Source organism: Erinaceus europaeus, chromosome 11 (assembly GCF_950295315.1).
Source record: "Erinaceus europaeus chromosome 11, mEriEur2.1, whole genome shotgun sequence".
In the NCBI taxonomy this organism is placed as follows: Eukaryota; Metazoa; Chordata; class Mammalia; order Eulipotyphla; family Erinaceidae; genus Erinaceus; species Erinaceus europaeus.
The window spans coordinates 6,590,477-6,609,725 of record NC_080172.1 but is presented as its reverse complement, the minus strand read 5'-3'; the positions used below and the strand labels follow the sequence as shown (position 1 = coordinate 6,609,725).

Sequence of the window (19,249 nt, the reverse complement as noted above, 5' to 3'; positions counted from 1 at the left end):
CGATCAAGAGTCTGAGAAAGCAGAGGATGAGCTCAGAGCCACAGAGCAGACTCACGGCAGTTTGGGAAGACGACGAGGCCTCGGGTGTACAGGCTGCCGTAGCTCTTGCTCAGCAAGGACTCTGGCTCTCCTTTCAATACAAAGACAACACATGAGTCCGAAGGCACAACAAAATAAAGAGAAACTAGTGCAGAATGTATTAGCAGATGAAGGAAGGAAGAAAAACAAACCAACAAAAAGAAACATTCTTCTAGTCTCACCATAAATATTGTTTTTGCTTCCAGGGTTATCACCAGGGCTTGGTGCTGGCACTACAATTCCACAGCTCCTGGCAGCCTTTTTTTTTTTTTTTCATTTTATTGGATAGGACAGAGAGAAATTGAGAGGGAGAGAGGGAGAGAGAAAGACAGACACCTGCAGACCTACTTCACCACTTGTGAAGTGACTCTCCTGTAGGTGGGGAGCCGGGGGCTCAAACCGGGATCCTTACGCAGGTCCTTGCGCTTTGCACCACCTGCGCTTAACCCTCTGCGCTACCGCACAACTCCCCAAGACCTTCTTTTTAAATTTATTGTTTATTACTGGATAGAGAGAAAATGAGAGAGAAGAAGGAGATAGAGATAGAGCGAGACAGAGAGACACTTGCAGTGCTATTTCACCACTCTTGAAGCTTTGCCCTGCAGGTGGGAACCAGGGACTTGAACCGGGGTCCTTGTATGCTGTAGCGCGTGCTTAACCAGGTGCACCAGCACCTGGCCCCATCATCTGGGATTTCTGGAAGAAACATCCCTGTCTACAGATGAACACCCGAGCCTGGTTATCGTGCAGAAAAGGATAGAAGGAGGATACCAAAACTGAAGATACAGAGACCTATCACTTGAAAGCTGTTAATGCCACCTTGGCAGCTGTATGATGAGACTTGAGAAAGATGGCCAGACCCTGGGTGTCTAATCCTTTCTCCCAGAGAATATCTCAAGAAAATCCGGGTGCTGACATGCTCTCAAAACCTCACCTGTGTCGCAGAGAAGTCATTTAGCCTATAACTGGCAGACCAACCATACAAAAATAATACGTCCAAGTCTAACAGCAAAGAATCAGGGAGCATTTTTTTTTTACAGGGGCGATGACTTGAAAAGCTTATTTGAAAAAGAAAAACCTTGAGAGAAATTTCTGAGGCCATTGAGTTACCTGAGCGTGCTTTGAGACCCAGTGACGGAGGACATTCAGAACTCGATTGGTGGCTGTTCTCCGTATAATAAACTCTTTGTCGCATGTTCTCTCAGTGTTGTTAAAGCCTTTTGAAGAGAAGAAACACATGCATATTGTAGTTAACGACCATCCCCAGAGATCTGGAAAAGGTCACATATTTCAGGACGATGAGCAATAAAACACAGAGGACACATCTTGGCGGACGGAGCACGTAGCCTCAGACTCTTGTGAACACTGCTTAACTACTTGTTTTTGCTGTCCCAGGTTCAATCCCCCACACCACCATAAACCAGAGCTGAGAAGTATTCTGGTAAAAATGAATAATTGATAAATTAAAATTAAATAAATCTCAAATCCGTCCATATCTTCCTACACTTAACACCAAAACCACAGTTGAGTTATGGGAAAGTCTCACCTTGTCCACCACAAGAGCCTCCCAACCAGTTCACATTGTTACTCTGGTTTCCTGAAGTGAGTTCTCTGAGCCAGAGAGACCTTCTTCTGTTCTTTATCTTAATGCTTTTCAGCCACCAAGTTGCAGATAATACCATGATGCCAACCTGATCTCCCTAGGCAGATGACCTCACCAATGTGTCCTGGAACCTCACTTCCCCTGATCCCTGCCCCACTAGGGAAAGATAGAAACAGGCTGGGGGCGTGGATCCACCTGCCAATGTCCATGTCCAGTAGAGAAGCAATGACAGAAACCAGAACTCCCACCTTCTGCTCCCCATAATGGCCCTGGGTCCATACTCCCTGAGGGTTAAAGAATAGGGAAGCTTCCAGTGGCGGGATGGAATGCAGAACTCTGCTGGTGGGAATTGTGTGGAATTGTACCTCTCTCTCTTATCCAATGAACTTGTTGGTCATAATTAAATCAATAAAAAAAAAACTGTGTCCATAGGATAACTATCCTATAAGTCATTATTTGATTTGGGGGAGAAAAAAATCAGGAAACTGGTTTAAAGCTGAAAGGTGTCTTTTTCTTTGCCTTCAAGATTATCAATGGGGCTCGGTGCCAACACTATGAATCCACTGCTCCTGGTGGCCATTTTTTTCCATTATATTGGATAGGACAGAGAGAAATTGAGAGAGGAGAGGGAGATAGAGAGGGAGAGAGACAGAGAGACACCTGCAGATACCACATGTGAAGTGTCCCCTCTGCAGGTGGGGAGCTCCAGGGCTCGAACCAGTATACTTGTGCTGGTCCTTGCCTTTAGTACTATGTGTGCTTAACTGGATGTGCCACTGCCCCCCCCCATGGGTACAATTTCTCATCTCACCAAGGCAGATGTCTACAAAACACTCAGCCCCAAACACTCAGACCTGAAAGCCACCCCACCTCTCATCTCCTCACTCTTCTCCCTGTCCTCCTTCCCCATAGTGCTTTGCTTTGATGCAATACACCAAATTTGAGGCAAACCACTCCAAATTTTACTTCGTGTTTCTCCTTTCTGTTGTAGTTTTTTTTTTTCTTTTTTGCCTCCAGGGTTATTGCTGGGCTCAGTGCCTGCACCCTGAATCCACTGCTCCTGGAGGCCATTTTTCCCCCTTTGTTGCCCTTGTTGTTGTGGTTATTATTGTTGTTGTTGATGTCATTCGTTGTTGGATAGGACAGAGAGAAATGGAGAGAGGAGGGGAAGACAGAGAGGAGGAGAGAAAGACAGACACCTGCAGACCTGCTTCACCGCCTGTGAAGTGACTCCCCTGCAGGTGGGGAGCCAGGGCTCGAACCGGGATCCTTATGCCGGTCCTTGTGCTTTGCGCCACCTGCGCTTAACCTGCTGTGCTACAGCCCGACTCCCTCTGTTGTAGTTTTCTAAAGCTCTACCCATTTGTGTTTATGTCACCCATTTTGCCAGAAACTGACCTATTTCTCTGCTTGCTTCCAAAGCAGAATGTTTTTGAGTCACCAGTATTAAGTAGTGTCACCACTTCATTATCTCCATTTTTTCCCTTAACCTTTTCTCTCAACTTTTGCTCTGAAATGACTTTTCTAGGTCACCGGTGAGACACCCTGCCAAAGCAATGTCCTGAGCAACATCTCATCAGCACGGACACAGTTACTCACTCGTTCCTTCTCTTCAGAGTCTCTTTTTCTCTTTGCCTCCGTGAGTCCCCACGTGCCTGGTTTACCTTTTACCTCACTCTCTTCCTTTTCTTGGTCTCTTTTGCCGGCTCCTCTCCTGTAAATTTCTACTACTTGTGAGGCCACAGGACTCTAGCCTTTTCCCTTGTCCACACCCTCTACCTACATAAGCTCTTTCAGAGGCTAGATCCTATTTAAATACTTAATGTTCTCAAATATCCATTTCCATTCTGAACCTTGCTACTTTAAGATTCAGATTGCTCTGCCTGATATCCCTGTGGATATTGCCATTTAAATGTATGAAAAAGATACTTTCAGGGGCAGGGATACGGGAAGAGGGGGCTGGCGCACCTGGACTAAGCACCAAGCCCAGCACAAGAATACGGACTCGAGCCCCAGAGCTCCCCACCTGTGGCAGGGGCGCTTCACACTCAGTGAGGCAGGTCTGCAGGTGTCTCTTTTTCTCTTCCTCTCTATCACCTCCTCCTCTCTCAATTTCTCTCTCTTTCCTATCCAGTACAATGGGGGAAAAAAAAAAAAGGCCACCAGGAGCAGTGGATTCGTAGTGCTGGCACCAAGCCCCAGTGATAACCCTGGAGGCGAAAAAAAAAAAAAAAAAAAACACCTTTCAGGTTTAAACCAATTTCTTGATTTTTCTCCCCCAAGTCAAATAACAACTTATAGGACAGTTGTCATCTGAACACAGAAAGACAGAAAGGAAGTGAGAAAGGAAGAAAGAAAGAAAGAAAGAAAGAAAGAAGAAAGAAAGAAAGAAAGAAAGAAAGAGAGGGAAGAAACTGTACCCATGTGCCAACAACTGTACTGCAAGGTATTAATCTACCAACAAAAAAATAAAGATAAGAGAGATGGGCATGTTGATGGAGGGGGGAGAGAAAGGCGCTGGAGATAAAGGAGAAAAGAGGCAATGCTTGAGTTACATTCTGGAGACAGTAGCAAGGGGGAAGAGTTCACCCCAAAGCACAGGGGTGATTCTTTTTTTTTTAACCTCGACCTCGAGGGTTATCATTGGGGTTCAGTGCCTGCACTACAAATCCATTGTTCCTGGCCACCATTTTTTCCATCTTGGTGGATAGTACAGAGAGAAATTGAGAGGAGAGAAAGAGAGAGAGAGAGAGAGAGAGAGAGAGAGTTAGAACCTGCAGAACTCCTTCACCACTGTGACGCTTCCCTCTGAAGGTGGGGATCGAAGGTACAGGTCCTTGTGCTTAGTACTATGTGTGCGTAACCAAGTGCATCACGGCCCAACCCTCGATTCCCCCCTACCCAGGATGATTCTTACAGCCCTGAGAGAAGGCAGGGGATGAGTCCACGTGCAGAGGGCTGATGAAATGGGAAGAAAGGTTATTCATGGCTTTATGTGACAGAGTTGGTGAGCTCGCAAGGCAAGTGCGGAGAGTGACATAGTGGTAGGAAGACACTCATCCTGGAGTGCAGGAAAATAACTTGTAGAACTATCAGGCGGTGCAGAAAGCAAGTTTAAAATTTTTTTTTTAATGTAGTCATTGCAAACAACATTTTATATCAGTGTGGGACACTTCACCGATTTGTGAGTCCTGGTGCAGGGGTCGTTTTCCTCTTCACTCTAGCGTTTCAGTTCCGACGTGATGTAGAAACCGTCAAAATGAGAACCAGGAGGCCCCAATTGAGATCTGAAGTTGTCGAGTGAGTTCAAGCAGCATGGCTCTGGGATTCATTGCAGAGAACAGCTCTGCTCTGTCTGAAAACCAAGTTGATCTGATTCCGGCTGATCTCATCCGGTTGATCTGATTCAGTTAGGGTCTGGGTGGATCCACCCTCCGCCTCTGTGAACACACCCTCAGAACTTGCAGCCTCTGCTTCTGCTCCTCCGCATGTGCTCCCCCAGAGGGCGAAGGTTGGAACGCAGGCGTTCATGCCTGCAGCTGCTCTTGCAGCCTTTCATGTTAAATCCTGTGCCTGCTCTTGAAAATGTACAGAGAGCACCCACCGCCAGGAGGCTACCCCTGTCATCTGGGTGTGTACTGAAGCGTGCGATTGAAAGACCCTTCCAGGATTTCAAACAGCTTCTCAATGGCTTGCTGTCTGATTCTACGCTTGTGAATTAGTGTAACAAAGGTGATAGATTAATGACTGGCCCCAGGTCTCTCATGGAACAGTTTTGGGTCCGTCACCTTAGCCACTAAGGGCAACATGAAACGCTCTGAACACTGACAACAGCACTCCAGAGCTGGACCCACAGACCACAGCACATCTGAGTCCTCAGCACACCCTGCCACCGGGGACCTGCAGACTACAAACACATCAAGAGGGAGATCTGAGGCACCATAACCTCTTCAAACTCTCAACCTCTCAAGCTCTCCCTCTCTCTCTTTCTGCAATTTTTTTTTCTGTTTCAGTATCCAGTAAGTGTGGTTACTTTTTTAAAATTTATCTAAAAAAGGAGACATTAACAAAACCATAGGATAAGAGGGGTACAGCTCCACACAATTCCCACAACCCGATCTCCATATCCCACCCCTCCCCTGATAGCTTTCCCATTCTCTATTTCTCCGGGAGCATGGACCCAGGGTCATTGTGGGTTGCAGAAGGTGGAAGGTCTGGCTTCTGTAATTGCTTCCCCACTGAACATGGGCGTGACTGGTCGGTCCATACTCCCAGTCTGCCTCTCTCTTTCCCTAGTAGGGTGGGTCTCTGGGGAAGCGGAGCTCCAGGACACATTGGTGGGGTCCTCAGTCCAGGGAAGTCTGGTTGGCATCCTGCTGGCATCCAGAACCTGGTATCTTTCTGCAATTCTATCCTCAGTCGTCTGCTTTCATCTTGGACAGCAGGATGTGATGGCAGGAATAATACACTGGGGAATCTTTTTTTTCTTTTTCTTTAATTGCTTTACTAGGGAAATAACTTCCAAGACCTTTGTTGTCACATGGGCACAATCTCCTATCTTTCTGTGACAGCTGTCAGCACACCACTCCCACCACCAACGGAGGCCTGCCTCCACCATCTTGTTCTAGAGTTAACAGTGTTTATACACTTTTTCCATAGTTAGGAGTTTTTCTGCTCTGACCCAGCTTTCTAGTCCTATTTCTAATGCTGACAGCACCTCCCCAGACAATACTTTTAGTCCACCTGCATGTTAACTGTCGGGCTCAGGAAAAAATGACTAAAGTCATGAACTCTTGGGAATATACCTAAAGTACACTTTCTAGTTCCTTCCAACATGAAGACCCCAAATCTCATCTGCTGTTCCTTTACCTTTAAGTTTCGGACTACTAAACAATTCGTTCTGCTTCACATCTTAATGCCAAGCTGCAGATGATAGATACCATGATGCCAACCTGACTTGTCTGGGCAGATGACCTCACCAATGTGTCCTGGAACCCTACCTACCTAGAGCTCTGCCCCACTAGACAAAAACAGAAACAGGCTGGGGGTATAGGTAGGCCTGCCAACGCCCTTGTTCAGCGGAGAACCAATTACAGGCGCCAGACCTTCCACCTTTTGCACCCCATAAAGACCTTTGGTCCATACTCCCAGAGGGATAAAGAATAGGGAACTTTCCGATGGAGGGAATGGGTCATGGAACTCTGGTAGTGGGAAATGCATAGTACATTCATGGGCCCTCTGGAATATAACTAATGTATACCTACTAACTATCTACAAAACGGAGACCCCACCCAATGCTTCATCTGCAATATTCCAGCCTTTAGGTTCATGATTAGTGAACAATTTGTTTGGCTTTATATGTTAACTCTTCTTTCAGCCACCAGGTTCCAGATGCTACCATGATGCCAACTGGACTACTCTGGACAGACGACCCCACCAATGTGTGCTGGAGCCCCGCTTCCTCAGAACCCTGTCCCACTAGGGAAAGAGAGAGACAGGCTGGGAGTGTGGATTGACCTGCCAATGCCCATGTTCAGCGGCGAAGCAATTACAGAAGCCAGACCTTCCACCTTCTGCACCCCACAATGACCCTGGGTCCATACTCCCAGAGGGATAGAGAATGGGAAAGCTATTAGGGGAGGGGATGGAATATGGACATCTGATAGTAGGAATTATGTGGAATTGTACCCCTCTTAGCCTATGGTTTTTGCCAGTGATTCCTTTTTATAAATAAAAATTAAAAAAAAAAGAATTGTGGTTTAATAATGATCGACAAGATTGTGGAATAAGAGGGGTACAATTTCCACCACCAGAGTTCTGTATCCCACCCCTCCAATGGAAGGCTCCCTAATCTTTTTTATTTTTTCTTTGCCTCCAGGGTTATCACTTGAGCTCAGTGCCTGCAGTATGAATCCACTGCTCCTGGCTGCCATTTTTCCCACTTTATTGGATAGGACAGAGAGAAATTGAGAGAGGAGGGGAAGATAGGGAGAGAGCAAATAGAAGCCTGAAGACCTGCTTCACTGCTTGTGAATCGACCTCCCTGCAGGTGGGGGAGGGGAGCCAGGACTCAAACCAGGGTCCTTACACTTTATACTGAGTGTGCTTCACCTGGTGCACCACCACCCGACTCCCAGGTTCCCTAGTCTTTATCCCTCTGGGAGTGTGGACCAAAAATCTTTATGGGGAGTGTGGATCCAGGTTGTTTTTGAGGTGCAGAAGGCAGGAGTTCTGGCTTCTGTCATTGCTTCTCTGCTGGACATGGGCATTGACAGGTGGATCCACACCCCCAGCCTGTTTCTGTCTTTCCCTTGTGGGGCAGGGCTCTGGGGAGGTGGCGATGCTTCCTGGGATACCTTGGCATTCCCGAGTCAGGCGGTGTCTGAACCTCCCTCCCTGCAGTGGACTTTACCACACTGTTTTCCCAGCCCCAGGGTCTGTAACCACAAGACTTGAGGGATCATAACATACTTTCAGCTTGGCTACTTAGCACTTAGAAAACTTGGGCACAGTGACGTCATCAGTCCTAGGACCCCACCCCCCACAGGCAGATAGGGTGGTGCCAGGCCCCGTTCTTGGGGAGGGTGCACCCTCCTGGGGAGCAGCCCTACCGATCTGATCTTCCACATCTCAGCACTGTGCTTCCACGTTGGTACTATTTCAAGGGGAAGATGGCTGCTCACTGTGGAAAACTTACAACATAAGTCTCTAAAAAATTTCTTTCAAATGGTCTGGGAGGTAGTGCAGTGGATAAAGCACTGGACTCTCAAGCATGAGGTCCCGAGTTCAATCCCCGGCAAAACATATACTAGAGTGATGCCTGGTTCTTTCTCTTTCTTCCTATCTTTTCTCATTAATAAATGAATAAAGTCCTTTAAAAACTTCCTTTCAGGGCCAGATGCTGGTGCACCTGGTTAAGCACACAAATTACAGTGCACAAGGACCTGGGTTCAAGCCCCTATTCCCCACCTGCAGAGGAAAGCTTCATTCAGTGGTGAAGCAGGACTGTAGGAGTCTTTTTCCCCCTCTCTCTCTACTCCATCCTCCCCTCTCAATTTTTGTCTCTATCTAATATAAAAAAATATATATAATTAAAAAAAATAATTTCTTTCAACATGATTGGAAGTTTAAATGTCCTCTCTCTCTCTCTCCCTCCTTCTCTCTCTCCCTCTCTCTATTTTTCTCTCTCTCTTCCTCTCCCTCCCTGCCTCTCTCTCTTTCATGTTAGGGAATAATCTCAGTGATTTGCACATACAATATATAGCTGAAAAAGACTCTCTGGCCAGATCTTTATGTTTAATTTTTTTATTATTCTTATTTGTTTTTTGGATAAGGACAGCCAGAAATCGAGAGAGAAGGGGGTGACAGAGAGGGGAAAGAGACAGACATCTACAACACTGCTTCACCACTCACAGAGCTTTCCCGCTGCGGGTGGGGTCCGGTCAGATATTTTATCCTATACCATTAGAGAGGGAGAAATAAGAGAATGAGAGAAAGAAGGAAAGGAGAGTGAGGGAGTGCACCGAGGATGAGGAAATGGCACTAAGCATCCAAAGGAGCCCCTACCATTCCTGGAGGGCCCAGTCCCCTTGGTGTTACCATGAAGTGGCATCAGTGGATTGAATCCAAGGTCCTAACGCAGGAAGGTATGTGCTTTACCCACCCAGTCATCTCCCTGTCTTTCAATGTTTTTTTTTTTTTTTCCTTTTTCTTTTCTTTGACCCAGCCACTTTCACCTCATGTACACGTAACTTTAATTCTCAGATGGGAATTCCTTCATTCTTCCCTGTAGAATCACACTTGGATGACTGGGCAAACACTAAAAAGTATGTACTGAATAGCTACCAGACAGCATCAAAATCCCACTCCTGAAGTCTACGCTGCTGTCCCTAATCACCAGGCTAGAGAAAGTCATTGTTTTTAAAACCACAAATTCTTGAAGAATTTTCTATTTAACTTCCCAAGAAATGATTTAACTGTCTAGAAATGATTCAACAGTCCACCAGATCCATACAAAACTATGTTCTACTAAATGAAGTTAAAGTATTTGGTTAATAGAAATAGGAGTGAATACATCATATTGATTGCTAAAATTCATGAAGTCTAACCCCCCCTTTTTTTTTTCATCACATTTGAGCCAGTTGTAGGGGCAGAGACCTTAATTCACACAGTGAGCAAGTGTAGCACAAAGCCATTTGGGTTAGAAAAATAATCTTCCAAAAGTAAACTAGCCTCTTGGACTTAAGGTTCTATTGAAAGATTTTTGTAAAATTCAGCAAATTTGTGGAGGAAGTGTTCACATTGCTGAGAACATACCCTGCTGTGAAACACATCTGTGTTCATTTCTCAAATGGAAGCCAGCAACTTTCTCACTCACCAGAGGTAAAAAGCCTCTGAGAATCGGATGCTTTATCCACTGCACCACTTCCTGGACCACGGTAAGAAGCCTCTGGATTCAAGGGACAGGGAAGTGCACTCAGTGAAAGCATTATTCTAAGAGTGAAACCACTACGATGATGATAACGCTATGACTATCTTCACCCGTGCTTTGTATGCCAGGAACGAAACTAACTTCAGCTTTATAACAATGCTAGAAGTCAGTTATTTTCATTTTTTAAGTAAAATAATAAGAGCAACTATCTACACAGGTGTTTCCTATACGGCAGACACTCTTCTCAGCACGTCACATGTCTTATCTACGTAAGGACCACACTAGTCTTCTAAGGTAGCAGAATTCTTGCAATGCACAGTGCCATCAGGTATTACTCATGCCAACTGCAGCCTGAAGTCCTAATTTCCCCATTTTCCAAGAGTTCTCAAATAAACAAACACCTACTTAGAGGTCCAGTCAGCTAGAAAGTTCTTCTGTAGTTACCCCCCCGGTCAGGAAAAAAGGGGTGGTTTATTCTAAGCCAAGGACTTGATGTTCACTCATATGCCCATAAAGTGGGAGCCCACAGGAGCTCTCTAATTGTAGGTCTCTTCTGTAGCTGGAGCACATATTGTGCAAATATGGCTCGCCTGAGTTTTCTTTTTAATTTGTGATTTTGGGGGTGGGGTGGGTGACATTTGTGAGAACAGTTTATGTATCTCTTTGACCATCCTATTTGGGGAACATCCTTCCAACATACTCTAACTATCTCTATTAAATGAAGATGTCTGGAATGTATTTTCATAGCACGCTAATAAAAACGTTTTGTACACATCACTGATATATAAAAGGACAAGATGTACTCCGGGGCTCAAGGACTCAAACACTGAAAAATTGCATATTCCTAGACTCTCCTGCAGCTCAGGTTCTGAAATGAAATTAGAGCATCTGTTCAGGGCCTGGGAAGTGGAAGTGAGGCAAAGACAGTTTCCTGCAGCCGGCAGGTGTGGCCATGCAGGCCAGGCGAGCAGGGTCCCTGCCCCAGCCCACAGAGGCAGCTGCAGTGCACAGGGGTCATCTGATCACAGATTCTGCAAAACTGATGTCCTCGTAGGTCAGCATTTCCGGGAGTGGTTACCTGCTTGTCCACTGGGTACAGCAGAGGCAGAAGCAGAGGCAAACAGTCCTTCTGGTGAGTCAGTTCTATGGGATGTCCAGAAGTGATTCTGACCTAATAACCCAACTTTGAACCAACTCGCCCAGCCTCTCCAATGTACCCAATTCCTTGTGAGATAAATTTCTTCTCATGGAAAATAGCTCACTTGTTCTCTATAGCCAAGTTGTAACAGAAAATAGACAGCAGATGTCCAGTGCCAAAATAATTCAGGCGGTGGTGCACCTGGTTAAATGCACACATTACAGTGTGCAAGGACCGGGGTTCAAGCCCCTGGACCCCCTGCAGGGGCAAAGTTTCACGAGTGGGTCAAACAGGGTTGCAAATTTCTCTCTGTCTCTCTTTACTCCCAATTTCTCTCTGTGTCTATCCAATACTAAACAAACAAACAGTGAAATGAAACGTCAAAATATTCAGGAATGAGCCCAGGGTGCCTCAGTATTTACAACTGGAAAGCAGGAGCTCCCTTGCCCATCAGATGTCAGAGGCAGATTATGCCCAGGCAAATCCTGGCAACAATGAACACAGAAGTCTTCATAACATAATCAGAGACACACCTCAGATGGGATGGACAGTTTTGCTATACAAAACCCTGCCTTCCAGGACACAGGTACCTCTCTGCGCACAGCTGTGTTATTCATAATAGCCAGAGGGTGGAAGTGGTCTATGTGCCCAATGACAGATGACTGGATAAAGCTGTTCAAGGATATATACTCCATGGAATACTACTGCGATAAAGAAAGATGATACTTTGCGGCAAAATGAAGGGAACTGAAGTGATGGTGCTTAGTGAAATAAATAAGAGACGGAGAGATGGTTTCATTCATGTGTGGAATCTGGAAAACTGAAGCACATTAACTTGAAAAAAAAAAAAAAAGAAGAAGCAGGGGCCAGGTGGTGGCACACCTGGCTGAGTGCACACATTACAATGCACAAGGACCCAGGTTCAAGCCCCCCGTCTCCACTTGGAGGGGAGAAGCTTCACAAGTGCTGAAGTAGAACTGCAGGAGTCTTGTTTTTTCTTTCTTTTTTTTTTTCTCTCGCTCTCTCCCTTCCCCCTCTCAAGTTCTCTCTGTCTCTATCCTATAATAAATAAAGATTTAAAAAAAAAAAAAAAGGGATCACAACCTAACCAACACAACGATTGCCACCTCAACATGCTTCACCTCAGACTGTGTCCAGAGACTTCATGTGTGGAATGACAACCCTTCAGCTTCATTACTCAGGTAAGACCTTTCCTTTCATAGTACACTCTAATTTCATCTCAGGTAGTTCACTTTCTAACAAAGTCCCATAACCTAGATATACACCAGTTTCTGTGAGAGAGAGCTTATGTTCACACGTATCCATAAACTACTGCAAAATATATACCTGAAAGCAGAAGTACACTAGAGTTTGCAGTGAGTACCTCCCTAACACTTCCTCTCCACTATTCCAAGCTTGGGATCCATGATTGCTCAACAAATTGTTTGGCTTCGTATGTTAACTCTCTTTTCAATCACCAGGTTCCAGATGCCACCAGGATGCTGGCCAGGCTTCCCTGGATTGAAGACCCCACCAATGTGTCCTGGAGCTCAGCTTCCCAGAGACACACCTTACTAGGGAAAGAGAGAGGCAGACTGGGAGTATGGACCGACCAGTCAACGCCCATGTTCAGCAGGGAAGCAATTACAGAAGCCAGACCTTCCACCTTCTGCAACCCTCAACGACCCTGGGTCCATGCTCCCAGAGGGCTAGAGAATGGGAAAGCTATCATGGGAGGGGTGGGATATGGAGATTGGGTGGTGGGAACTGTGTGGAGTTGTACCCCTCCTACCTTATGTTTTTGTTCATTAATCCTTTCTTAAATAAAAAATTTTAAAAAAAAAAGGAACTCTTAAAAGCAGACCAGGGGCAGTAGCGCAGCTGGTTAAGCGCACCAGGTTAAGGGCACGTGGCACAAAGGGCAAGAACCGGGCGTAAGGTTCCTGGTGGAGCCCCCCGGCTCCCCACCTGCAGGGAAGTCCCTTCAGAGGTCTGCAGGTGTCTCTCTTTCTCTCCCCCTCTCTGTCTTCCCCATCTCTCTCCATTTTTCTCTGTCCTATCTAACAATGACGACATCAGTAACAACAACAATAATAACTACAACAACAATAAAAAAACAAGGGCAACAAAAGGGAAAATAAATAAATACATATTTTAAAAAGTAGCTTCGGTGTGAAATATTTTTATCTCTGCTTAAATTTTTCTTTCCTTTCCGTAGAACATGATGGTCTACTAGAAGGCAGAGTTTATTTATTTATTTTATTCTAATGTGTTTTAAATTTGTGATTAATAGTGGTTTACAGGGTTATGATATTCCACACTATTCCCTCCACCAAAGTCCTGTGCCCTCACCCTCCCAACCTTAACCAACATAGTTCACACAAAGTCTCAGAAAGTTAGACTGCTTTTTTTTTTTTTTCCTCCAGGGTTATTGCTGGGGCTCTGTGCCTGCACCACGAATCTACTGCTCCTGTAGGCCATTTTTTTCCCTTTTGTTGCCCTGTTGTTTATTGGTGGTGTTGTTACTATTATTGTTGTCATTGTTGTTCAATAGGACAGAGAGAAATTGAGAGGGGAGGGGAAGACAGAGAGGGGGAGGGAAAGATAGACACCTGCAGACCTGCTTCACCGCCTGTGAAGTGACTCCCCTGCAGGTGGGGAGCTGGGGGCTTGAATCGGGATCCTTAAGCCAGTCCTTGTGCTTTGTGCCACGTGCGCTTAACCCGGTGTGCTTAACTGGCTGTAAGAACTCTTACATAGGCCCAGAAAATGATAAACCCTCCACACCTGGTACATCAATCTCTGTGTGGATACATTTTCATCTCTGATTTCTGAAGCCATAAAGACCAGCTCTTCACTGAGGTATGAGGGTGGTGGCCTAGCAGCATCTCAGTTATACAATACAGTCATCATTACAGCTTATTTCCTGTCATCAGCCTAGAAAAGGCTTTTTTTTTTCATTTCAAGAAGACCTTTGAAATGCTCTCTGATGAGAGACGTGAAACCAAATTATCAGACCACCACATCGGCCACCACCTATTCCTTTTTCTCTAAGTATACTAAATTCTATCACCTAGACTCTAATTTTCTTTTATGTAAGAGCTTCTCTATGTGACCTCACCAATGTGTCCTGGACCCCCACTTCCCCAGAGCCCTGCCCCACTAGGGAAAGACAGAAACAGGCTGGGGGTGTGGATCCACCTGCCCATGTCCATGTCCAGCAGAGAAGCAATTACAGAAGCCAGAACTGCCACCTTCTGCACTCCATAATGTTCCTGGGTCCATACTCCCAAAGGGATAAAGAATAGGAAAGCTTCCAATGGAGGGAATGGGACACAGAACTTTGGTGGTGGGAATTATACCCCTGTTATATTACAATCTTGTTAATCATTGTTAAATCACTAATACATTTTTAAAAATTTAAAAAGAGCTTGTCTACGTATCAGAAATGCCAGTCCTGGTGCCAGATCACTGGGCAGAACTTGTGCCTGTCATGTGTGCAGCCCAGGTTTGAGCTTTTGCACCACATGGGACCTACCGCAGCACTGGAGAGACTCTGATGCCTGTGGTGGCTCTCACCCTCCATGTCTGTCGGGAAATTGTGAGGATGTGGTTGAGCTGGGCAGGTCTTGACCTGAGGGGACATCCATCCTCTCGTCTTATCAGACTCCCTGCCTCACAAAGCACCCTGCATTCCTGATACTATGGCCTGCTCCCTTATTATCTACATAATCATCGTTTTGCTTGAAAGATCCCCACCCATTCCATTCCTTTGATCTATCTTCTTTCTGCCCTCAAGACCCCCCCTTGCCTGCAGGGTATCATTAATCCTACCAGTTAAAACCCTTGCAACAGTTGCTAAGGAAGTTCCTACCTTTCCAGTCCTTTTTGCCTTTCTCCACCCCTTTCCTAGCCATTTCCATTTCCGACTTGCCACTTCTGGGTCTGCCTTTTAAAAGCCTTGGCTCTCTGATCAATAAAGAATCGACCTGCCTTGCCACCACAAGCTCTGTTCATGAGTCATCTCCCTCGCGTCCCTGAGTGAGTAACAGCCCAGGATGGCTCCAGTCATGTTCTCTCCAACCCAGAGAGTACGTGCCCGGGAAGAGGCACCCCCACACTAGCCCGGCGTATGTCCATCCTCCTCCCCCTAGGGAGCAACTCTCTCCTTCTACCTGAATGAAAAAGTCTTGACAAGTTGTGTACATATGCAAGATCTTAGCTCGATGTACATAAAAAAGCTGCCAGTGATTCCATACTTTACTAGCATAGTCTCTTGATGAGATGCAGTGGGCAGATCTGTAATGATCTCAAAATGGAATTAATGGAATCCTTAACCCATGCAAGACTCAGGTCAAATGACAGCAACAGATCACAGGTGTCGACTATAATCAGATAGCTGTTACATATTAAAATGTTCTTCTTAGCATGGAATCATCTTCAAAGGGTAGGAAAAATTTCCTAAGCATTAGATGAATTAACCTACTCTAAGCTAAACTAGATATTAGAAGAACTTCTATAGAAAATAGAAAAAAAATACACAGGGGCCGGGTGGTGGTGCACCTGGTTGAGCGCACATGCTACAGTGCATAAGGACGCAGGTTCGAGCCCCCGGTTCCCACCTGCAGGGGGAAAGCTTTGCTAATGGTGAAGCAGGTCTGCAGGTGTCTTTATGTCTCTTTCCCTCTCTAACTTCCCTTCTCCTCTCAATTTCTGGCTGCCTCTCTATCCAATAAATAAATAAAGATAATTTTAAAATGTTTTAAAAATACACATAAGTGAACAGTTCCTTTCTTACATGATGGTAGAGGAGGACCTAGTGGGAGTTGTATTGTTACGTGGAAATGTTATGCATGTGCAAACTATCGTATTTTACTATATCCACTGTAAACCATTATTCCCCCAATAAAGAATGTTTTTTAAAGTTTCATTCTCATCCACCCCAAACTCACATTTTCTGACATACATTACCAGCACTGTAACACTGAAAATTTCTTCCTTATAATGATATCCTTTTGCTCCAGAGGGAAAAGTTCAAAGTTGCAAAGTATTTATAAAAATTTATAAGTACTATTCTAGTTTGAACACATTTAATAAGTTATCTTCACTGAAGATAAAAATGATAAAGTAGCTGAACTTCCAAAGGCACGGCCATGGAGTGGAGACAACTAGCACAGGGCTCCCTAGATTATACCCAATTTTACCAAACGGCAAGATGAAAACATACAGGCAGTTGTGGTGGGCACATGTGAGACTGAATGGGACAGAAAAGAGGAAAGGGGAGGAGAGTAGAGGGGAGGAGAAGAGAGAAGGGGGGAGGAAAGGAGAGAGGAGGTGAAGAGAGGGAGGAGAGAGGAGGTGAAGAGAGGGGAGGGGAAGAGAGGAGAGAAGACAGGAGGGGAAGAAAGGAGAGTGGCGAGGAGAGGAGGGGAGAGGAGGGGAGGAGAGAGGAGGTGAAGAGAGGAGAGGGGAGGGGAAGAGAGGAGAGGAGAGGGGAAGAGAGGAGAGGAGAGGGGAAGAGAGGAGGGGGGAGGGGAAGAGAGGAGGGGGGAGGAGGGGAGGAGAGGGGGAGGAGAGGAGAGAGGAGGTAAAGAGAGGAGAGGGGAGGGGAGGGGAAGAGAGGAGGGGGGAGGGGAAGAGAGGAGAGGGGAGATGAAGGGGAGAGGAGGGCAGGAGAGGAGAGAAGAGGAGAGGGGGAGAGAAGGGGTAGAGGGTGTAAGAGAGGGGAGAGGAAAATTCTCAGTGAAACTGACAATCATCTTTCTGGAGTGTAATTATGGAGTTCCAGAGAGTGACAAACTCTGAGCTCTTAATCCCCCCCCCCCCCCAGGAGCAACTCAGGGTTGAGGACAACAAAGAAAGCAGTTATGTGTTTGTTAGTTTGAACACCCTATAAATCTGTAAACTCAATAGAATATTCAGATATTTCACTTTGAGCAGGAATAATATTCTTATTTTCTTTCTGGTAAATTAATTAATATATCACAAGTAATACTTACAAGAACTTTAAACTGTTTAAATTGTTTAATTTTTTCCCTAAATAACTTACAGCTTATGATTAATAAACTCTCTTTCACTCAAACACACACAGACACACACAAATAGAGCAAATCCTGCCAGCAGTATCCCGAATGAGCCTAAGCTCACTCCTAAAAGTGGACCCACCAGGCTCAGCAGAGTCGTCAGGTGATAGCAATTCTGGGGGAGCTATGAATTGCAACCTTATGAAAACCTGGACCAGTCACCCAGTTCAATCAATTTCTTTTTGCTTTTTTATTTTTTTTAATTTTACTTATTTTATATTTACTCCCTTTAGTTGCCCTTGTTGTTTTATTGTTGTAGTGATATTGTTGTTGTTGATGATGTCGTTAGTCATTGTTGGATAGGACAGAGAGAAATGGAGAGGAGGGAAAGACAGAGGGGGAGAGAAAGACAGACACCGGCAGACCTGCTTCACCGCCTGTGAAGCGACTCCCCTGCAGGTGGGGATCCTCACGCCCATCCTTGCGCTTTGCACCGCATGCGCTTAACCCGCTGCGCCACCGCCGACTCCCGCGTTCAATCAATTTAAAAGTCTTATTGTGAAGAAGCTATGAGATGAAAGGCACTTCCTTTATTATTATTTCTTTTGAGTGTTTGAGTTTTTTGGATTTTTTTTCCTTCTTTTTTCTTTTGGTTAGAGACCAAAAATAAAAACGATTAGAGACAGAGAAAGGGGAAGAGACAGGAAGGAGCAACCCCTGTAGTACTTACTGCTCCACCACGAGTGAAATTTCTTCCCTGCAGGTGGGGACCAGTGTTTGAACCATGGTTTGAACCAGGTGCACCACCATCTGGTTCTAATTTTAAGGTAATTAAAAAAAATTATCTTTATTTATTGGACACAGAAAGCCAGAAATCAAGAGGGAAGGGGGCTACAGAGAGGGAGAGAGACAGGTGGACACCTGCAGCCCTGCTTCACCACTTGCAAAGCTTTCCCCCTGCAGGTGGGGACTGGGGGCTCGAACCCGGGTCCTTGCGCACTGTAATTTGTGTGCTTAACCAGGTGCGCCACCACCCGGCCCCTTAAGTTTTTTTTTTTTTTTATGTAGCAGTACATAACTCCTAGAAGTAGTATCACAGTAACTAGTGAACCTTAGCCAAGTCTTCAAGCATATTTAAGGAAGATATTTTTTCATTTTCAGAGAAGCATGTCGGGGCTGTTTTTAGTAGGATACCCTGGACTCATTTCCATCAAGTATTTTGAAATTGAGGGCTATGTTTAAAATTAACATACAGGATGCCTCTGCCATGTATTTCAAGCTCTTTGGACAGTTTTTTTTTTTCTTCTTGCCTCCTTTCACCTTAGTGCTCTAAATTGAACAGACTGATTTTTCTGCTGTTTGAGAGCTGACAGTAGTTTGATTTTAACACAACTGTTGCTTAGCAATAGAAAAGACTTAATGGCTTTACTCGCTTCTGCAGACTGAGAGGAACATTCTTCCCTGTGTAGCTATTGTCTGCCTAGAATGCTGAATTCGAAATTGCAGTTATCGTTTTTAAGGTGAAACTGAAGCAGCCTATGCAATGCATTATGTTTACTGTGGCATCTTTTCTACCCAGGGGGTTTGCTGTCCCCGCTGGAAACACCTTTGCAGAATAGCGGATCTCTTGGAATTGTGGACCATTTAAAAATCTATGACAGAGCTCTTTAGAACAATTACATTCCTTGGAAGTTGGTGTTTCTACTCCCTGTATCCTGACTTTGTGTTTCTGACACCAAAGTCTTGACTCTTGCAGTAATATGGCTAGAAAGGGATCAGTGATATCAGGGAAGAAGTTAGGAAGGAGTGAGGATTCCTAAGGAATTGGGCTAGAACCCCACCTCTCCAGAGCCCTGCCCCACTAGGGAAAGATAGAAACAGGCTGGGAGTAAGGATCGACCTGCCAACACCCACGTCTAGGGGAGAAGCAATTACAGAAGCCAGAACTCCCACCTTCTGCACCCCATAATGATCCC

At 45.3% G+C, this 19,249-nt stretch overlaps 1 protein-coding gene across 3 annotated transcripts in view; it reads right to left on the bottom strand.

Moving 5' to 3' along the window:
- RASGRF2 (Ras protein specific guanine nucleotide releasing factor 2) overlaps window positions 1-19,249 on the bottom strand; it is a 250,817-nt gene that overhangs the window by 59,044 nt on the left and 172,524 nt on the right. For all 3 annotated transcript variants that reach the window (XR_009552454.1, XM_060201103.1, XM_060201104.1), the window contains exon 18: window positions 1,189-1,295. Coding sequence is in view for 2 of the 3 variants with exons in the window: in XM_060201103.1 (XP_060057086.1) it covers window positions 1,189-1,295 (107 nt within the window). In the remaining variant the exon portion in view is untranslated. The remainder of the gene's footprint in view (window positions 1-1,188; window positions 1,296-19,249) is intronic.